A 21,307-nucleotide genomic window follows, 5' to 3' on the forward strand; every position below is an offset into this window, starting at 1 on the left:
TAGCCACCTTTGGCTTTGATGACTGCTTTGCACACTCTTGGCATTCTCTTGATGAGCTTCAAGAGGTAGTCACCGGAAATGGTCTTCCAACAATCTTGAATTAGTTCCCAGAGATGCTTAGCACTTGTTGGCCCTTTTGCCTTCACTCTGCGGTCCAGCTCACCCCAAACCATCTCTATTGGGTTCAGGTCTGGTGACTGTGGAGGCCAGGTCATCTGGCGTAGCACCCAATCACTCTCCTTCTTGGTCAAATAGCCCTTACACAGCCTGGAGGTGTGTTTGGGGTCATTGTCCTGTTGAAAAATAAATGATGGTCCAACTAAACGCAAACCAGATGGAATAGCATGCCGCTGCAAGATGCTGTGGTAGCCATGCTGGTTCAGTATGCCTTCAATTTTGAATAAAGCCCCAACAGTGTCACCAGCAAAGCCCCCCCACACCATCACACCTCCTCCTCCATGATTCATGGTGGGAACCAGGCATGTAGAGTCCATCCGTTCACCTTTTCTGCGTTGCACAAAGACACGGTGGTTGGAACCAAAGATCTCAAATTTGGACTCATCAGACCAAAGCACAGATTTCCACTAGTCTAATGTCCATTCCTTGTGTTCTTTAGCCCAAACAAGTCTCTTCTGCTTGTTGCCTGTCCTTAGCAGTGGTTTCCTAGCAGCTATTTTACCTTGAAGACATGCTGCACAAAGTCTCCTCTTAACAGTTGTTGTAGAGATGTGTCTGCTGCTAGAACTCTGTGTGGCATTGACCTGGTCTCTAATCTGAGCTGCTGTTAACCTGTGATTTCTGAGGCTGGTGACTCGGATAAACTTATCCTCAGAAGCAGAGGTGACTCTTGGTCTTCCTTTCCTGGGGCGGTCCTCATGTGAGCCAGTTTCTTTGTAGCGCTTGATGGTTTTTGCAACTGCACTTGGGGACACTTTCAAAGTTTACCCAATTTTTCGGACTGACTGACCTTCATTTCTTAAAGTAATGATGGCCACTCGTTTTTCTTTACTTAGCTGCTTTTTTCTTGCCATAATACAAATTCTAACAGTGTATTCAGTAGGACTATCAGCTGTGTATCCACCAGACTTCTGCACAACACAACTGATGGTCCCAACCCCATTTATAAGGCAAGAAATCCCACTTATTAAACCTGACAGGGCACACCTGTGAAGTGAAAACCATTTCCGGTGACTACCTCTTGAAGCTCATCAAGAGAATGCCAAGAGTGTGCAAAGCAGTCATCAAAGCAAAAGGTGGCTACTTTGAAGAACCTAGAATATAAGACATATTTTCCATTGTTTCACACTTTTTTGTTAAGTATATAATTCCACATGTGTTAATTCATAGTTTTGATGCCTTCAGTGTGAATGTGCAATTTTCATAGTCATGAAAATAAAGAAAAATCTTTAAATGAGAAGGTGTGTCCAAACTTTTGGACTGTACTGTACCTTTTTCATAATTTGCACATTATTAACATGTCTCTGTCCTGTGATTCCCATAATCCCACGGCTTTTCCTGTTTGTGATTCAATTTCCATTTTGAAGATTGTATTAACACTTATATTTTTGAGAGCATTCTTTGCTTACTTTGCAGCAAAACCAAAAACCCCCAATAAAAACAACATCAAAATCCAAATTTAACAGAAAAGTATTTATGTCAATACAATATATATATTTTTTAAATACGTAAAAGTTGCCTTTCTGAGACAGTCACATAATTTATATGCCAGGATTACGTCTTAAAGCTACAGAATGGAAAACTAGCACCAAAGTATTGGAAGGTCAATGCATCAATCACAACTTTTTGAACTCAGTAATATCTTCTCCATTTATGAACAAATAATTTATCTTCAGCAAAATCATTTTTTTTAAAAGCAACAACATAAAAACATAAAGGTAGTTACCCCAACAAAAGCTGACCTGATTTCCGGTTCCTCTATATCAGCTGTTGGGCATTACTATAAATGATTAATGTGATACTTACTATTGGATAAAATGACAGCTTAAAGGCAACTGTTGCTTGGATGGACCTTTAAAGGGTTGGTGGGTACATTCGCCCCCACTTGTGACCTCCTGATTTTTCACATAACATATGCAAATAGAAAGTACCACCCCCGAGTAAGCCTCGTCAGCCAATCAGAAGCACCAGGTGGACTCACATGCTTAGATTCTTCTTCACCCATTGACTTGTTCTAGACAAGAAGCACTTTGAAGAATATTACGATGTATCTTGGCACTTCTGACTTCAAGAGGTCGAGGTGGCTGAGGGGCTTTTATCATGTCATCATGTCTTTTGTGGCACACTCTTTATTCCCTAATTCAAAGAGGTCTGTTAAGGGGTGTTGCTATAAGGGGTACAGAGGTAGCAGCTTCCCTTTGCATATTGGTGCCCAAAAGGGCTTAGAAACCCCTCCGACACAGAGATACCGGTCTTCTAAACGAATCATGATAGGTCGAGGGTCTGTTTTAGATTTTGAATTGGGATTCAAGAGCCTCTGAGACTTTTCTACAAATGGATGCCCGAGAAGTGAATAAGGTGTCATGTTTGGGGGGGTTTACAATGGCTACCTTTCCTTCTTTGGAAACGAAATTGTGATCAGTCAATAATAACGAAAACAGAAAATTCACAAAAGTTGGGTATCCCTCGGGGATATGCAATAGCAAAGAGCAACCCTGTGCCCCCTAATATTGTAGACTAGACATTGCTAATTAGTTGTACCGGAAAAGAAGAATATCTGCTCCTCTCATCTGCAATTGCAACTTTAGAACTTTTTCTATAAATGATTAACATGATGCTACTGAATGGAGTGGGCAGCCTTTGGGGAACCAACGTTATTTTGAGGTGCAGTAAACTCCTCATCACCCATGTGAACTACATTTCAGCAATAGTAAAATACTATATGTTACTTTCAGGGACCTAAAGGGTAGCACAGGGCCCATGGTAAGTGTTGCCAAGACCTGATTAAAATCTGTTGCCAACTTCTTCTGTAAAGCCACCAAGAAGGTCAAGCACAAGTACCTATACTCAAACTAGTTATCACCACAGTTCCTCGACCCTTTCTCCTTTCTACTCAAAAATGTGAATTTTTTTTTAACAAATGATCTTTTTTTTTTAACAAGTGATCTTCTTCTTATCCATAACTTTCTTTACCAGGCATTTTTCTTTCTTTTTGCTCTCCGATTGTCTTCCAAAAACTATTCCAGGCACAGAACACATGGCTTCCAGTCTTTTCTATTCCTTTCTATCCTTCTTGCTTACTTTTTTCTTTTTTATCTTGTGTTTTTGCTTTTTATTTTATATTTATTTTTTTTACCTTTTCTTGTAACATCGTGTGTTTTCTAAGTAGGTAGAATTTTTCTTTACAATGTAGCAACCATGGACTAAAAAAGGTGGTCACTCAGATGGAAGACAAGTGGTTACGAGGGAAGCTGAACTAAGCAGGAGCTGTTGGCCATCACCATATAGTCTATAGAAGGTATGTTAGGGCCAATAAAATCTGTATAGGCATTGCAGTGGTATTCCCTATGAAAGTTTGCACTTTAAGGAACATTGCTCTCGGCTACTTCTATTGCCAAGAACAGGTGAAACTACCATTTGCATGAGAAGCTGTTTCTGAATTTCCTTTGGACTTCATCTCCTTTGAAAAACCTCCAAAGAAATATCTTGCACTTTCAAAGCACAACTCCTTTTAAATAAGAATATATAAATGACACACATAATGTAAAAACACTGAAGAAAAAAAAAAAAAGCCTTGACCGACCGGCAGTAATCATTGGTTTCATCCATCAAAAATGAAAAAAAAAATTGAAACTGGATTTCTTTTCCCCCAAGTCGGAATCTCCTTGATGTGCATGGAGCATTAGTAATACCCTTTATTTTGGAAGGTTGTTTAAACCAGCAATAAATTCAAGTTTCATTCACTCCTTTTGTGTCTTCTTGGATGTCCTTGAATTAAGTTCCTTTCACACTACCAGGTCTAGACCCTAAGCTGGCAAAATAGGCACATTGTGATGGGTCACATTGTCCATTTATTCCCGGTGGTCCTTGAGGACCAATTGATCCAGGCAACCCTGGTTCACCTTGAGGACCAGAAGATCCAGGGAGTCCATCTTTGGCATATCCAGGTTCTCCAGGAACACCTAAGAAGAGAAATATTTTAGAATTTACTTCTACTATTGATACATAAGTTGACCTACAGCTGTACTAGAAAAATTCAAGAACTGGGCCAGCTTATCCTTAGGTTCCAACCACCAACATAAAGGGGAGATGGTGCCCTAGCTAAACTGCCTCAGCCCTTAAGAATTTAGCATTAGAATCCCTCAGTGTTCGAATTCTCCAGTAATGGTGGCCTCCTAATCACCAATCACCTGACCATGGAGGCCACTGATCAGTTGCAGTGTTAGGTGGTATGGACGTCATCACGTCCAGTTTCTGCAAAAAGCATCAAAGTGGCAGTGCTGGAGCAGTGGAGGATTCTACTAGTGCAGGGGTCTCAAACTCCTGTCGGCGCGCGCATTTTTAAGCTTTTTTTGAAGCTTTTTTCACTGTTTTCAGAACATTAACAATAAGAACATGGAAGAGTCCAGGAGCCATTTGGTGAGCTGCATATCCTGCTACATGTTCACAGACTTGCCAGTGGAAAAGCCAAACGTCACATGCCAGAAATGCAAGCTTGTGCCCTGTTGGAGGAAAAGTTGCGAAATCTAGAAGAGAGGTTAACTACCTTGAAAATCATTAAGGAAGGTGAAGAGTTCTTAGACAGAGCAGAATTATCTCTTCATGATTCAGAAAGAGAAGAAATTCGAACTGCACCTGACGAAACAGAGGAATGGAAGCATGTGACCCAGAGAAGCAGGAGGATCGAGAGGCAGTCAGCACCCATACTGCTCAGGAACCAGTACCAGGCTCTCACGCAGGAGAACCATGAAGAAATACAGCAAAATAAGACTTTGCCAGCAATGAATAACCTTGTAAGCCCTCAGAATCCTCCTGGATGGAAAAAGAAGAATGTTGTGAAGAAAAAACGGAGAGTGGTGGTCATGGGGGATTCCCTGTTAAGAGGAACAGAGGCCGCTATCTGCAGACCAGACATAACCTCAAGAGAAATGTGTTGTCTTCCAGGAGCAAAAATTAAAGATGTGTCTGACAGGATATCAAGACTCTTCAGACCTACAGATCACTACCCATTCCTGCTAATACATGTGGGGACAAATGACACCGCAAGAAAGGACCTGGAAACCATCTGCAGTGACTTTGAAGACTTAGGCAAGAAAGTGAAAGAATTGGGAGCGCAGGTGGTCTTCTCATCCATCCTCCCAGTGGATGGCCATGGAACAATGAGGTGGAATAAGATTCTACAGGTGAACAACTGGCTACGTCGATGGTGCCGTCAACAAGGATTTGGATTTCTGGATCACGGAATGAATTACCTATACGATGGACTACTTGCTAGAGATGGGGTGCACCTTACGAAGACTGGAAAACATGTATTTGGAAGTCGCCTTGCTACACTCATCAGAAGAGCTTTAAACTAGAACAATGTGAGAAGGGAAGCAAAAGGCCAGAAAAAGCCATACAGCTGACAAATACTATTGAGATCTCTGCTACTGGAAGTGGAAAGGAAGAACAAAGACAAAACAATTTAAATAATAAAAATATGGGAGGAAGAGAAACCAATCACAAACTAAAATGTTTTTATACAAATGCACAAAGCATGGGCAACAAACAAGGAGAATTGGAACTACTAATGCAGGAAAAGGAATATGATGTCATTGGAATCACTGAAACTTGGTGGGACGATACACATGATTGGAATACAAGGCTAAAAGGATACAACTTATTTGCAAGAAACAGACTTGATAAACGAGGAGGAGGTGTTGCATTGTATGTTAGAAAAGCGTATATCTGCACAGAGATTGAAGCCTCAGAGACTGGGAGTTCTGTGGAAACTGTTTGGGTAAGAATACAAGGAGAGAACAACGGAAAGGACACCATTGTAGGCATTTACTACAGGCCACCTGGGCAAGCTGAAGATATGGATGAACTCTTTATGTATCAAATGGCCAAGTTCTCCAAAAAATATGACGTAGTGGTCATGGGAGATTTCAACTATCCAGACATTTGTTGGGAATCTCTCTCAAGTAAAACTAACAGGTCAAGCAAATTCTTATCCTCTCTTGCTGACAGCTTTATCTTCCAAAAGGTAGGGGAGAAAACAAGGGGATCTGCTACTTTGGATCTAATCCTTATAAACAGGGAGGAAATGGTTGAGGAGGTAAAGGTGGCTGGGACCCTAGGAGGCAGCGATCATGCTATTATAGAATTTTGGATAACTAGAGGAGGAAGACATGTGAAGACTCAAACTTCAAGGTTAGATTTTAGAAAGGCAGATTTTAAGAGACTCAGAAAGAGAATAGGAGGGATCCAATGGCTGGATGTCCTTAAGGACAAAAATGTCCAGGAAGGATGGGAAATTTTTAAAAATGAGATTCTCAAAGCACAATTGTTAACAATCCCAAAAAGTAGGAAGAATGGGAAGCATTTAAGGAAACCAGGATGGATGAACACAGAACTTAAACACATGCTAAAAAGAAAGAAAGAAATGTTTATTAAATGGAAAGAGGGAGGCATATCTAAAGAAGATTATAATGCAGTCTGCAGATCCTGCAGGGCATGTATCAGGTTAGCTAAAGCTGACAATGAATTAAGGCTTGCAAGAGATGTCAAAAGCAATAAAAAAGGATTTTGGGGGTATGTCAAAAGTAAAAGAAAAGTCAAAGATGCTATAGGATTTTTACAGGATGAAAATGGAGAAATGGTAAGAGAGGATGTTGAGAAGGCCGAACTTTTTAATTCCTATTTTGCATCTGTTTTCTCTCAGAAAGAAAATGTAACATCAACTGATCTTCACTGTCCTTTTAAAGGAATAGAGGAATCCAAGTTATCTGTAAACAGAAAGATTGTGAGGGAATATTTAGCTAACATAAATGAGTTCAAGTCTCCAGGTCCAGATGAATTACACCCCAGAGTACTGAAGGAGATCGTAGAAGAAATTTTAGAACCACTCTCCATAATCTTTGAAAATTCTTGGAGAACAGGAGAAGTCCCAGAAGACTGGAGAAGAGCAAATGTTGTTCCTATCTTCAAAAAGGGGAAGAAGGTGGACCCAGGGAACTATAGGCCGGTGAGTCTGACTTCTATACCAGGAAAGATCTTTGAACAAATTATTAAACAACATGTATGTAAGTACATGGATAAGAATGAAGTGATTAACCAGAGTCAGCATGGGTTTGTAACTAACAAGTCATGTCAGACTAACTTAATTTCCTTCTATGACAGAATCACTGACTGGGTGGATCAGGGAAATGCTGTAGATATAGTATATCTTGACTTCAGCAAAGCATTTGACAAAGTATCTCACACCATCCTTATTGAAAAAATGACCAAGTATGCAATGGACCAGGCAACTGTTAGGTGGATTCATAACTGGCTTAGTGATCGGACTCAAAGGGTGGTTGTAAATGGCTTCACATCCAGCTGGATGAATGTCTCAAGTGGGGTACCACAGGGCTCCGTCCTGGGACCTGTATTGTTCAACATCTTTATCAATGATTTAGATGAAGGAATTGAGGGTAAACTGATTAAATTTGCTGATGACACAAAGCTAGGAGGGATAGCTAATACTAGAGAAGAGAGAGAGAGGATTCAAAAAGACCTAAATAAACTGGAGCAGTGGGCAGCAACCAACAGAATGGTTTTTAACAGGGAAAAATGCAAAGTACTACATCTGGGCAATAAAAATGAAAAAAGCATATACAAAATGGGAGGAATAGAGCTAAGCAACAGTACATGTGAAAAAGACTTAGGTATACTAATAGATCATAGACTGAACATGAGTCAACAGTGTGATGCAGCAGCAAAAAAGGCAAATACAATTCTGGGATGTATTAACAGAAGTATACAGTCTAGATCACGTGAAGTCATTATCGGTCTTTACTCCTCTTTGGTCAGACCTCATCTGGAATACTGTGTACAGTTTTGGGCACCACATTTTAAAAAAGACATAGACAAACTGGAGCAAGTTCAGAGAAGAGCGACCAGAATGGTGACTGGTCTGCAAACCATGTCCTATGAGGAACGGTTGCAGGATTTGGGAATGTTTAGCTTGCAAAAAAGAAGACTGAGAGGAGACTTAATAGCTGTCTACAAATATGTCAAGGGCTGTCACATTGTGGAAGGATCATCTTTATTCTCATTTGCACAAGGAAAGACTAGAAGCAATGGGATGAAACTAAATGGGAGGAGACACAGATTAGATATTAGAAAAAACTTTTTGACAGTTAGGGTGATTAATGAGTGGAACAGGCTGCCACGAGAGGTGGTGAGTTCCCCTTCAATGGACGTCTTCAAACAGAGGCTGGACAGACATCTGTCTGAGATGATCTAGTGAATCCTGCTTTGAGCAGGGGGTTGGACCAGATGACCCAGGAGGTCCCTTCCAACTTTACCATTCTATGATTCTATGATTCTATGATTCTATGAAACTCGGCTGGGTATATGGGCCGCACATGGAAGAAATTTGAATTTGGGGGGCCGCATTCTTTGTTCAATGTGACATTTTTAGTGATACCATTTTTTTTGTATACACCTTTTGAACATTTTTGCCGTGTTTATTTTTTTATGGCTTGGGTCGTTATGGATGTGGCGATAATAAACATGCACTTTTTTGTGTTTACTTTAGTTTACATATAAAACAGCATTTTTAGTGCCCAATATTTTTTCATGCTTTATTTTATTTTTTATTTTTTTTACAATGTTATTTCCCCCAATTGGCCACATACAGTAATATTGTCTTACAATTAGCATCATATAGTAATAATGGAAAACATCTTGTAGCAATGTTCCCCATCCAAGTCCCCATCTTGTACTAATGTGCCCCATCCAGGTCCCCATCCTGTGGCTATGTGCCCCATCCAGGTCCCCATCCTGTGGCAACGTTCCCCATCCTGGCGCCCATCTTGTACTAATGTGCCTCATCCAGGTCCCCATCTTGGGGCTATGTGCCCCATCCAGGTCCCCATCCTGTGGCAATGTTCCCCATCCAGGTCCCCATCTTGTGGCTCTGGTCCCCATCTTGTGGCTCTGTGCCCCATCCAGGTCCCCATCTTGTGGCTCTGTGCCCCATCCAGGTCCCCATCTTGTGGCTATGTGCCCCATCCAGGTCCCCATCCTGTGGCAACGTTCCCCATCCTGGCGCCCATCTTGTACTAATGTGCCTCATCCAGGTCCCCATCTTGGGGCTATGTGCCCCATCCAGGTCCCCATCCTGTGGCAATGTTCCCCATCCAGGTCCCCATCTTGTGGCTATGTGCCCCATCCAGGTCCCCATCTTGTGGCTATGTGCCCCATCCAGGTCCCCATCTTGTGGCTATGTGCCCCATCCAGGTCCCCATGTTGTGGCTCTGGTCCCCATCTTGTGGCTCTGTGCCCCATCCAGGTCCACATCTTGTGGCTATGTGCCCCATCCAGGTCCACATCTTGAGGCTATGTGCCCCATCCAGGTCCACATCTTGAGGCTATGTGCCCCATCCAGGTCCCCATGTTGTGGCTCTGGTCCCCATCTTGTGGCTCTGTGCCCCATCCAGGTCCACATCTTGTGGCTATGTGCCCCATCCAGGTCCACATCTTGAGGCTATGTGCCCCATCCAGGTCCACATCTTGAGGCTATGTGCCCCATCCAGGTCCCCATCCTGTGGCTATGTGCCCCATCCAGGTCCCCATCTTGTGGCTATGTGCCCCATCCAGGTCCCCATGTTGTGGCTCTGGTCCCCATACTGTGGCTATGTGCCCCATCCAGGTCCCCATCCTGTGGCTATGTGCCCCATCCAGGTCCCCATCTTGTACTAATGTGCCCCATCCAGGTCCCCATCCTGTGGCTATGTGCCCCATCCAGGTCCCCTCTTGTGGCTATGTGCCCCATCCAGGTCCCCTCTTGTGGCTATGTGCCCCATCCAGGTCCCCATCCTGTGGCTATGTGCCCCATCCAGGTCCCCATCCTGTGGCTATGTGCCCCATCCAGGTCCCCATCTTGTGGGTATGTGCCCATCCAGGTCCCCATCTTGTGGCTATGTGCCCCATCCAGGTCCCCATCCTGTGGCTATGTGCCCCATCCAGGTCCCCTCTTGTGGCTCTGTGCCCCATCCAGGTCCCCATGTTGTGGCTCTGTGCCCCATCCAGGTCCCCTCTTGTGACTATGTGCCCCATCCAGGTCCCCTCTTGTGGCTATGTGCCCCATCCAGGTCCCCTCTTGTGGCTATGTGCCCCATCCAGGTCCCCTCTTGTGGCTATGTGCCCCATCCAGGTCCCCATCTTGTGGCTCTGTGCCCCATCCAGGTCCCCATCCTGTGGCTATGTGCCCCATCCAGGTCCCCTCTTGTGGCTCTGTGCCCCATCCAGGTCCCCATCTTGTGGCTATGTGCCCCATCCAGGTCCCCTCTTGTGGCTATGTGCCCCATCCAGGTCCCCTCTTGTGGCTATGTGCCCCATCCAGGTCCCCATCTTGTGGCTATGTGCCCCATCCAGGTCCCCTCTTGTGGCTATGTGCCCCATCCAGGTCCCCTCTTGTGGCTATGTGCCCCATCCAGGTCCCCATCTTGTGGCTCTGTGCCCCATCCAGGTCCCCATCCTGTGGCTATGTGCCCCATCCAGGTCCCCTCTTGTGGCTCTGTGCCCCATCCAGGTCCCCATCTTGTGGCTATGTGCCCCATCCAGGTCCCCTCTTGTGGCTCTGGTCCCCATCTTGTGGCTCTGTGCCCCATCCAGGTCCACATCTTGTGGCTATGTGCCCCATCCAGGTCCACATCTTGAGGCTATGTGCCCCATCCAGGTCCACATCTTGAGGCTATGTGCCCCATCCAGGTCCCCATCCTGTGGCTATGTGCCCCATCCAGGTCCCCATCTTGTGGCTATGTGCCCCATCCAGGTCCCCATGTTGTGGCTCTGGTCCCCATACTGTGGCTATGTGCCCCATCCAGGTCCCCATCCTGTGGCTATGTGCCCCATCCAGGTCCCCATCTTGTACTAATGTGCCCCATCCAGGTCCCCATCCTGTGGCTATGTGCCCCATCCAGGTCCCCATCTTGTACTAATGTGCCCCATCCAGGTCCCCTCTTGTGGCTATGTGCCCCATCCAGGTCCCCTCTTGTGGCTATGTGCCCCATCCAGGTCCCCTCTTGTGGCTATGTGCCCCATCCAGGTCCCCATCCTGTGGCTATGTGCCCCATCCAGGTCCCCTCTTGTGGCTCTGTGCCCCATCCAGGTCCCCATCTTGTGGCTATGTGCCCCATCCAGGTCCCCTCTTGTGGCTATGTGCCCCATCCAGGTCCCCTCTTGTGGCTATGTGCCCCATCCAGGTCCCCATCTTGTGGCTATGTGCCCCATCCAGGTCCCCTCTTGTGGCTATGTGCCCCATCCAGGTCCCCATCTTGTGGCTCTGTGCCCCATCCAGGTCCCCATCCTGTGGCTATGTGCCCCATCCAGGTCCCCTCTTGTGGCTCTGTGCCCCATCCAGGTCCCCATCTTGTGGCTATGTGCCCCATCCAGGTCCCCTCTTGTGGCTCTGGTCCCCATCTTGTGGCTCTGTGCCCCATCCAGGTCCACATCTTGTGGCTATGTGCCCCATCCAGGTCCACATCTTGAGGCTATGTGCCCCATCCAGGTCCACATCTTGAGGCTATGTGCCCCATCCAGGTCCCCATCCTGTGGCTATGTGCCCCATCCAGGTCCCCATCTTGTGGCTATGTGCCCCATCCAGGTCCCCATGTTGTGGCTCTGGTCCCCATACTGTGGCTATGTGCCCCATCCAGGTCCCCATCCTGTGGCTATGTGCCCCATCCAGGTCCCCATCTTGTACTAATGTGCCCCATCCAGGTCCCCATCCTGTGGCTATGTGCCCCATCCAGGTCCCCATCTTGTACTAATGTGCCCCATCCAGGTCCCCATCCTGTGGCTATGTGCCCCATCCAGGTCCCCATCTTGTACTAATGTGCCCCATCCAGGTCCCCTCTTGTGGCTATGTGCCCCATCCAGGTCCCCTCTTGTGGCTATGTGCCCCATCCAGGTCCCCTCTTGTGGCTATGTGCCCCATCCAGGTCCCCATCCTGTGGCTATGTGCCCCATCCAGGTCCCCATCCTGTGGCTATGTGCCCCATCCAGGTCCCCATCTTGTGGGTATGTGCCCATCCAGGTCCCCATCTTGTGGCTATGTGCCCCATCCAGGTCCCCATCCTGTGGCTATGTGCCCCATCCAGGTCCCCTCTTGTGGCTATGTGCCCCATCCAGGTCCCCTCTTGTGGCTATGTGCCCCATCCAGGTCCCCATCCTGTGGCTATGTGCCCCATCCAGGTCCCCATCCTGTGGCTATGTGCCCCATCCAGGTCCCCATCTTGTGGGTATGTGCCCATCCAGGTCCCCATCTTGTGGCTATGTGCCCCATCCAGGTCCCCATCCTGTGGCTATGTGCCCCATCCAGGTCCCCATCTTGTGGCTATGTGCCCCATCCCGGTCCCCATGTTGTGGCTATGTGCCCCATCCCGGTCCCCATCCTGTGGCTCTGTGCCCCATCCAGGTCCCCTCTTGTGGCTCTGTGCCCCATCCCGGTCCCCATGTTGTGGCTATGTGCCCCATCCAGGTCCCCTCTTGTGGCTCTGTGCCCCATCCCGGTCCCCATGTTGTGGCTCTGTGCCCCCTGTGCTGTTCTTCACACACATAAAATAGAAAAAAAAAAAGATGATTCTCACCTGTCCTCCGTTCCCTCGGCGGCCTTCCTGCAGATGTGGCCCGCAGGCACCACAGAGTCCGACCCCTTGACGATCCCGACCTGGTCCAGGAGGAGCCGCCGACAGCAGCGCTGCATTGCCGCACAGAGACTGTCTCCCAGCACTGCATTTTCAATGTCAGCCGCCGGCCAATCAGAGGCCAGCAGCTGACATCTGCATATGGCAATGACGTCATACTCGCTGCAACCGACACGCAGATATCAGCTGCTGGCCTCTGATTGGCCGGCGGCTGGCATTGGAAATGCAGTGCTGGGAGACAGTCTCTGTGCGGCAATGCAGCGCTGCTGTCGGCGGCTCCTCCTGGACCAGGTCGGGATCGTCAAGGGGTCTGTGCCTGCGGGCCGCATAAAGCAGCCTCAGGGGCCGCGTGTTTGAGACCCCTGTACTAGTGTAACCTCTTTCTTTTATAAGGAGACCTTCTCTTTGGAAACAATTCAAAATATATATATTTTTTAATTGTTACACAACCATAATGCCGCATATACATTCAAGGGAGTCTAAGGTTCTTGCTTACCTTTTAAAGGAAACTTGTCACTAGGCTTTAAAACACTAGATCATTGGCATATTGTTGTGCCACTGGGGTATGGTGTTACAAGTATGACGCCTATGTCAAAACTGGGTGTGGAATTAGGAAGTAGAAGTAACTTACATGAGACGAATAGGTGACTATCTTTCAACAACATCAGGCGCATGCACATTGTGCAGGTTTACGCCTCTTTTTTGTACAGCTATAGGCTTGATTTGCTCAATGCTCAGGTTTTACCATCAATAGATTTATCTGCTCAATGCCCTTGCACTTTATGTTGAGAAAGAATCTTGGATTCGTCTTGACTAAGTTCTAAACTCTAACTTTCTTTTGCCCCTGTGTCCGGTTTGGAGGATTTAGGCATGTTTAGTATACTATCTCCAGTTGCAAAGATGGTGGTTTAGCATCCCAAAACCTAGTTTTTGTGACTAGGTTTGTAGACTTGTTCATCATGTTAAGCATTGGATAGGGGCAGAACCAATAAATATTTATTAATGCGCAGGCAGAAATGTTTATGAGTATCACCATGTAAGATACAGGGACAAAATAATCCAGCATCACAACAGACACAATTATTGAAATACCTGGAATACCCGGTGGGCCCATTTCACCTCTCTGACCAACTCCGTGTTCTCCCTTTTCACCTTTAGTTCCTCTTTCTCCTGTGCAATACACAAAATGATACACAAATGACATATTAGGACCTAAAAACCTGAAGTCCCTTGGTACAGTATGTATCATCAACTCAAAAGGTGACAGGTCCACTCTGAAAAAGGTTCTAAAGATCACCCTTTTCAGAACATTGCTGCAGAGACCCCTAGAGTAGTTGTTGGTTGGTGCAGTGAGTTTATGGAAGAGGTGCCACCATATTACGTGAGAACGGAAATATGCCAGAAATATAACCCTCTCATCACCACTCTTCATCTGACAATCTGTTCTGCTTCACCCACATGTACGTCATCTGACCCCATCTGCAAACCCCACGCTGCATATCTGACCGGCTTTTCCAAACTGTATCTATCTGTCTCCTGGTATGTTTCCTGCATCCAATATCTGCTGTGTATCCACTGATCCCTGCTAATTACATTCTAGCTGTCCTGGGTATGTTTGATCCCATCTGCACATTTATCATCTCAATCATTTGATTCCAATACACACTGGTCCCTATCTGTGGGTTTTCTCCTTTCTAACAACTGCACGTTTAGCCCTACCCCACCTCTACCCTCCCTTATTCTCCCTTCTTTTGAAGTCCACTCTGCCTGCATCTACTGTATCTGACCACCATCTAATCACCTTCTCATCCCTGTCCTCCTCACCTGTCACCCATGTCCAGCAACTAGCACACCCCCGCCGAAACCTTGCACATCTAGACACCCACACAGTCTCTGACTCTATTCTACCACTGACATCCATATCCTCACTCCACGACACAGACAGCGCCACTGCTGTCTACAATGCCACTCTCGCATCGGCTATTGACTTGGTCGCCCTTCTTGTGCATGGCAGAGTACGACGAGTCAATAGGCAACCCTGGCACAACAACCTCACCAAACAGCTTCGACAAGCGTCTAGGGTTACAGAGTGGCGTTGGAAGAAAACACATTCTCAAGATGACTTCACTGCATTCAAACAAGCAACACTAGCATTCAAATCAGCCCTCACCTCTGCTAAACAGGCCTACTTCACAACCCTCATATCCTCCCTATCCTACAACCCCAAACAGCTATTCAACACTTTTAACTCTCTCCTCCGCCCTCCACTGCCCCCTCAGACATCCGTCATCTCTGCTGAGGAGTTTGCCACACACTTCAAAAACAAGATTGACCAAACAAGGCAAGTCTTTACTGTCCAACCACCACAACCCCTTTGTTTACCAGACCATTGCCCTTCCCCCATAACCTCCCTTCCCAACATCACGGAAAGAGACCTTACTCGTCTCCTCTCCAAATCACACCTCATCACTTGTGAACTCAACCCCATACCATCCCACCTCCTCCCCAACCTCACCCCCACACTCATACCATCCCTAACCCATCTCTTCAACCTATCACTAACTTCTGGTATCTTCCCTGCTGCCTTCAAACATGCCACAATCACGCCCATACTCAAAAAGACTTCCCTCGACCCAGCCACCTTATCCAGCTACCACCCCATATCACTGCTCCCATTTGTCTCCAAACTCCTTGAGCAACACATTCACGCTGAACTTTCCTCTCACTTCTCAACTAACTCTCTCTTTGACAACCGACAATCCGGCTTCCGCCCCCACCATTCCATTGAAACTGCCCTTACTAAAATCACCAATGACTTACAGCCAAAACTAACAGACAATTCTCTGTACTCCTTCTTCTTGACTTGTCCTCTGCTTTCGACACAGTTGACCACTGCCTCCTACTACAGATCCTCTCTTCCTTTGGCGTAAAAAACTTTGCCCTATCTTGGATCTCCTCATACCTTTCTAACCGCATCTCCCATTCCCACACTTCCTCCTCACCCCGCCCCCTCTCTGTTGGAGTCCTTCAAGCCTCTGTCCTTTCACCCATACTCTTCTCAATCTATACTCTTGACCTGGGACAGCTCATAAAATTCCATGGCTTCCAGTACCATCTGTACGCTGATGATGCCCAGATCTACCTCTCTGGCTCAGACGTCACCTCTCTGCTGTCCAGAATTCCAGCATGTCTAGCAGCCATATCCTCCTTCTTCTCCTCCGACTTCCTCAAGCTCAATGTGGACAAAACTGAACTCATGATCTTTCCTCCATCTCACGTATCTTCTCCATCTGATCTTTCTATCACAATAAATGACATCACTCTTTCCCCTGTACCGGCAATCCACTGCCTCGGAGTAACCCTTGACTCTGCCCTGTCCTTCAAACCCCACACCCAAACTCTCACCACCTCCTGTTGCCTCCAGCTCAAAAATATTTCCAGAATCCGTCCTTTCCTCAACCCTCAATCTACTAAACTGCTTGTGCATGCCCTCATCATCTCCCGCCTCGACTACTGCAACATCCTCCTCTGTGGCCTTCCTGCTAACACTCTCGCACCCCTCCGGTCCATCCTTAACTCTACTGCGTGACTGGTTAATCTCTCGCCTCGCTACTCCTCTGCTATCCCCCTTTGCAAATCCCTTCAATGGCTACCAATTGCCCAGCGTATCCAGTTCAAACTACTAACACTGACCTACAAAGCCATCCATAAACTCTCTCCTCCGTACAAGTCTGAACTTATCTCCCAATATATTCCCTTACATAATCTCCGGTCTTCTCAAGACCTTCTTCTCTCCTCCACTCTTATTCGTTCCTCACCCAATCGCCTCCAAGATTTCTTCCAAATATCCCCCGTCCTATGGAATTCTGTTCCTCAACATGTCCGATTATCCACCACACCTGGATCCTTCAGATGGGACCTGAAAACCCATCTCTTCAAACAAGCCTACAGCCCGCCATGACCTTCCTGCTGCCTCCTCAACACCACCGGAGCTACTGCAACCCCCCAACCTACTGTCTCCTCCCCATTCCTGTAGAATGTAAGCCCGCAAGGGCAGGGTCCTCCTCCCTCCTTACCAGTCTATCATTGTTAGTTAGTTTACTGTAAGTGATATCTGTATTTTGTATGTAACCCCTTCTTATGTACAGCACCATGGAATCAATGGCGCTATATAAATAAATAATAATAATAATAATAACCAAAGTAGTGGGGACAATAAAAAAATCTTATTCCAAAAGCATAGCCAGGAGATTACTGGGTGCAAGATCAGGGAATCCAGATGGACATTTGGCAAAAAGTAAACAGACAATCTAAGGGTCAAATCCAGAAGAGAATCAATGGGTTACACAGCAGAGTAAACATGAAACAAGCCAAATCAGAATATAAAGCCTCAATCCAGTATAGGCATACCGGTGCTGTACTACTTTACATAGGGTGGCACATACCCCCATTGGATGCCGAACGCATCCCATCCCATCACTGGTCTGCTAACCAGCCTCATTGATAAACTTGGCAGCCGACTGACATGAATTTTACTCCAAATGAGTCAATGACAAATCCTGGTGGGTGGCGAGCGCACCACCAGAAGGTTGTAAGTATTTCCAGTTGTAAGAGCTGCCCATGGGAACAGAGTGCCAGTGTCCGATAGCAATGGAAGCTGCTGCGGGAGCGAGTCTGTGACTTCTCTATTTGGATTTTGAAAATAATTTAGAAATAAAAACTTACTCAATCCAATAACTTTTGCAAAAATCAAAAGTGCGTACGATAAGACACAGAAGGCTAAGGTGCCGATATGCATTCAAGTCAAAGTAAGATACAAAAGTAAGGAGGCTCAGTGCGCAGGCATCCCAACCAAGCATACCTCTAAAGTTAAAGAAGAGAAAAAAACATGCCGGCGGCAAAGACGCCGCCAAGACAAAAAAGAAGCTTCAGGAAAATCACTGTCAGCAGACACCATGTGCTCATACCCCAACGGCGCATGGCCATGTGTCTGGATTCCCATCTGCGTGAGAAAACTCCGGTCGTATAATCTGACGTCACATGCCAAATGACGTGTATAGCTGGATGCGGCGGATCAAGTATGGCGTTTATTTATACATTTCAGATCCCTGTCATTGGTCAGAAGGGGTTTAAAAAGGATCCCTGCTGATGTGGTGCCACCCCCAAATGAAGGCCACGTGGGTTAACGCAGGCGCCACACCAGGGAAAGGGGACTTAATGGGTTTATGCTTGGTTTTCATTACTTTACTGTGATTTATATCTATATTCTTATTCCACGGTGCACGATATGGTATACAAGTCACTATAAGTCTCTGTAGCTTTGCACATATGGGTTTTTATTATATCACTAGTGAAGGTTTAAAGAAGTTGTCTACTACTTTATTCACCCCCCCCCCACAAATGTATCACGCCGGGGCCCCTAAGACTTTTTGTAATTACCTTACGTTGCTGTTTCTGCCTGTGAGTGGCGCTATCGGTGGCCGCTCACAGGCATCACATGACCCCACGCTGACGTCACGATAAGTGAGACGTGACTCAGCGCTGGGGTCACCGCGGTGGCTGCTGGGTTGTGGGCGCGTCACACCCAGCATCCACCACGTGCTTTCCCAATGAATGGGGAGAGGCAGAGAGCGCGGTGGATGCCGGGTGTGATGTGGGGGGATAACCCCACCCACAACCTGGCATCCACCTGGAACGCGGAAGACAAAGACCCCCGGCTGCTGCCAGCACTTGTCGTGACAGATGTCAGAGCCAGTTACAGCCGGGGGTCACGTGAGCGGCCAGCGATAGCGCCACTCACAGGCATTATCAGCAACAGAAGGTATTTACAAGAAGTCTTAGGGGCCCTGGGGGGATACATTGGGAGGAATATAAAGTAGTGGACAACCCCTTTAATCCCTCTCGACATCATGCACCATTTTTTCTTACTAATGTCTGTAGAGTTTTCTCTTCTCACTATGTGTGTCGCCTCCTTACTTTACTGTGATTTATATCTATACTTATTCCACGGTGCACGGTATGGTATACAAGTCACTATAAGTCCCTGTAGTTTTGCACATACCGGTTTTTATTATATTACTAGTGAAAGTCCCTTTCGATATCATGCACCATTCTTGCTTACTAATGTATCTAGAGTTTTCTCTTCTTACTATGTTTGTCGCCTCCTTACTTCACTACTCATTTTTTGAATCTGAATTTGGTATTTACGTGTGAATAATTACTTGTATTTTGGCCAAAAAAAAAATATGTTTTTGTCTTTTTTATGAAACTATAGCACAATCATAGGAAAAACTCTCAGCCTTAACAATCACAGGGTGCACTATTGCTGGAACCATTATTAATTAGCTCTAAACTGTCGAGGAACTCAGGAAAAAGTGCATCGCCACCATAGGCAAAAAAGGAAACATTTCTTATTGAAATCAGTAGCCATCCATGTGAAGCTGTTCCCTGTGTCCCCTCTTTAATCTGGATAACAAATAGGGGAACATAATAGGGACCCCCCATTTATTAACATGGAATTTAAATATCATACACACATGAAGATGATAATATAAAAAAAACCACGTTCTTCCTCTAACCTTTTGGACCCATAGGTCCTGAAGGTCCCTCTGGTCCCATTGGCCCAGGCATTCCCTGCTCTCCTGGTGCACCCGGTCTTCCATCATTTCCATCTTTCCCAGGAGTACCTGGTGGTCCCGGTCTACCCTGAGAGGATTTAATGTGAGCTGGTTGCATCTGAGACATGAGGTAGGATAATTTAGCTGAAAAATAATGGGAAAAAAAAACATAAAAAAGTTATGTGTGGACATTATTAAAATCTACAACAGCCAATCAGATGTCACTGCAGTTATTGCCGGCTGCCCCTCGGAGGCGGTCCTGCAATTTTAAAAAAATCAGCTGTTGTCAATAGGATTATAGATATCCAACAGATAGCAGCCAGAATACATTTCTCCTACACTACCAAGATCTTTTTCAGCTCCTAGTATAGTTGTCCTGGGTCGTTATTACACCCTGAGCCAGGAGATTGAGTGTGTCATCTCACCACCCTCTACATTGTGATGACGAACGGCAGCCGGACCCAGAACAGAACTCAAAGCCGAACGAGAGCCGGGAGTAAGTAGACCAATTTATAGTCTGGTGTGAGGTTTTAGGATTATATTAAGGGGTCTAATCTTAATATCGGTGCTCTGGATAGGTTTACGTCATTGGCAAAGCGTGATGCGCAACATTTGGGACAAGGCAAGTATTGCACCTCTAAACCTAGTACTAATGTTCCAAGTGCCTGCTCTTGTTAGAAAGTATTAATGCCCCCTCAATGCATCCTTAAAAAGTAATGATACCCCCTGAGTGCCCCTCCCACAAATAAATGATGACACCTTTATTCCAACATCATGAAAAAATTAGGTTTAGATTCAGCTAATCTGAGCGACTTGGGACTTAATACTCTTCTCCCCTGCACACAGAGAGGATCGGCGCAGGTGGTGCAATGCAGTGATGTAGTAGCGCCACCTGTGCCAAAATGCTGACATATTGTAGGTCTCAGGACTTCAGCATCCTGTGTCATACAAGACAAAGAGTTCTGAGTTAGTTCGGGAGCCTATACATCCCTACTGTACCGCACGATCCGGGACACCTAGTCAAAAGTCTGCGGTATGTGCATTGCCTCAAAATTTCAGTGCTTGCAATCCCAATGAGAGTTTCTTTTTGTTTTCTTTCGAAATTTTGCTCCACTAAGATCTTTTATTTCCATGGACGACTGCCTCTGTGCCACCTTCCCCATCACACGCGCACAAGGCACCTGATTTAGAGGGTCAGGTCTGAGGTCTGAAATTAGTTTATGCGTCTGATCTGGGATCTGAACTTAACACAGGTTTCTGTTTTGGGGTTTAAAACTTATTCGTAAGTCTAGAGTTAAAAATAAGTGTATGTGTTTTGCAGCTATAGAAGAACTAGAGAAGTAAAAAGTTTCGGTTGAGTTACACGACACCTTGCAGTGATGTGGCCGAACTCTTCAACAAGGAGGTTGCTACGATTTTGGATGCGAAATTTGGGAGATTTCACTGGGGAAAAATTGACGAAATCCAGTACCCACAAGAAAGACCTACTGATTTTTGAATACATTTTACCTACCTTCAAGTTGTTTTCCTAATTCTTCTTGAATTAATCTCCTTAAAGTATCAACTGAAGGTGTATCTCCCTGAAAGGAATCAGAAAATGCTTTTCTTTCTGCAACATTCACAAAGTTTAAGATCCGAGCTACATGAGAACCATTTAAAAAAGATTAAGCAATTATGAAAGATTTGGTTAATGACAAAGGTCACAGTTTCTTGGCCTGTATTAAAATGTGCAGGAGAATGAAACCTGATGTTTAGATGAGATATCAGCCAACAATATAAATCCAGGACAAATATAACATAGAGGCAACTCATTCAGCTGCTATGGGGTCCTTTGAG

General features: G+C 45.9%; 1 protein-coding gene across 2 annotated transcripts in view; it reads right to left on the bottom strand.

The window, feature by feature from the left end:
• Positions 1–1,631: 1,631 nt before the first annotated feature.
• Positions 1,632–21,307, bottom strand: part of COL22A1 (collagen type XXII alpha 1 chain) — a 519,049-nt gene continuing 499,373 nt past the window's right edge. For both annotated transcript variants that reach the window (XM_073679923.1, XM_073679924.1), the window contains 4 exons: positions 20,985–21,051; positions 19,433–19,615; positions 13,947–14,024; positions 1,632–4,139 (listed from right to left, as the gene is read on the bottom strand). In XM_073679923.1, coding sequence (XP_073536024.1) covers positions 3,952–4,139; positions 13,947–14,024; positions 19,433–19,615; positions 20,985–21,051 — 516 coding nt within the window. In that variant the 3' untranslated portion in view covers positions 1,632–3,951. The remainder of the gene's footprint in view (positions 4,140–13,946; positions 14,025–19,432; positions 19,616–20,984; positions 21,052–21,307) is intronic.

This window comes from Phyllobates terribilis, unplaced genomic scaffold (genome assembly GCF_046119375.1).
Source record: "Phyllobates terribilis strain yellow unplaced genomic scaffold, ASM4611937v1 Scaffold_4__5_contigs__length_816908805, whole genome shotgun sequence".
Lineage (NCBI taxonomy): Eukaryota > Metazoa > Chordata > Amphibia > Anura > Dendrobatidae > Phyllobates > Phyllobates terribilis.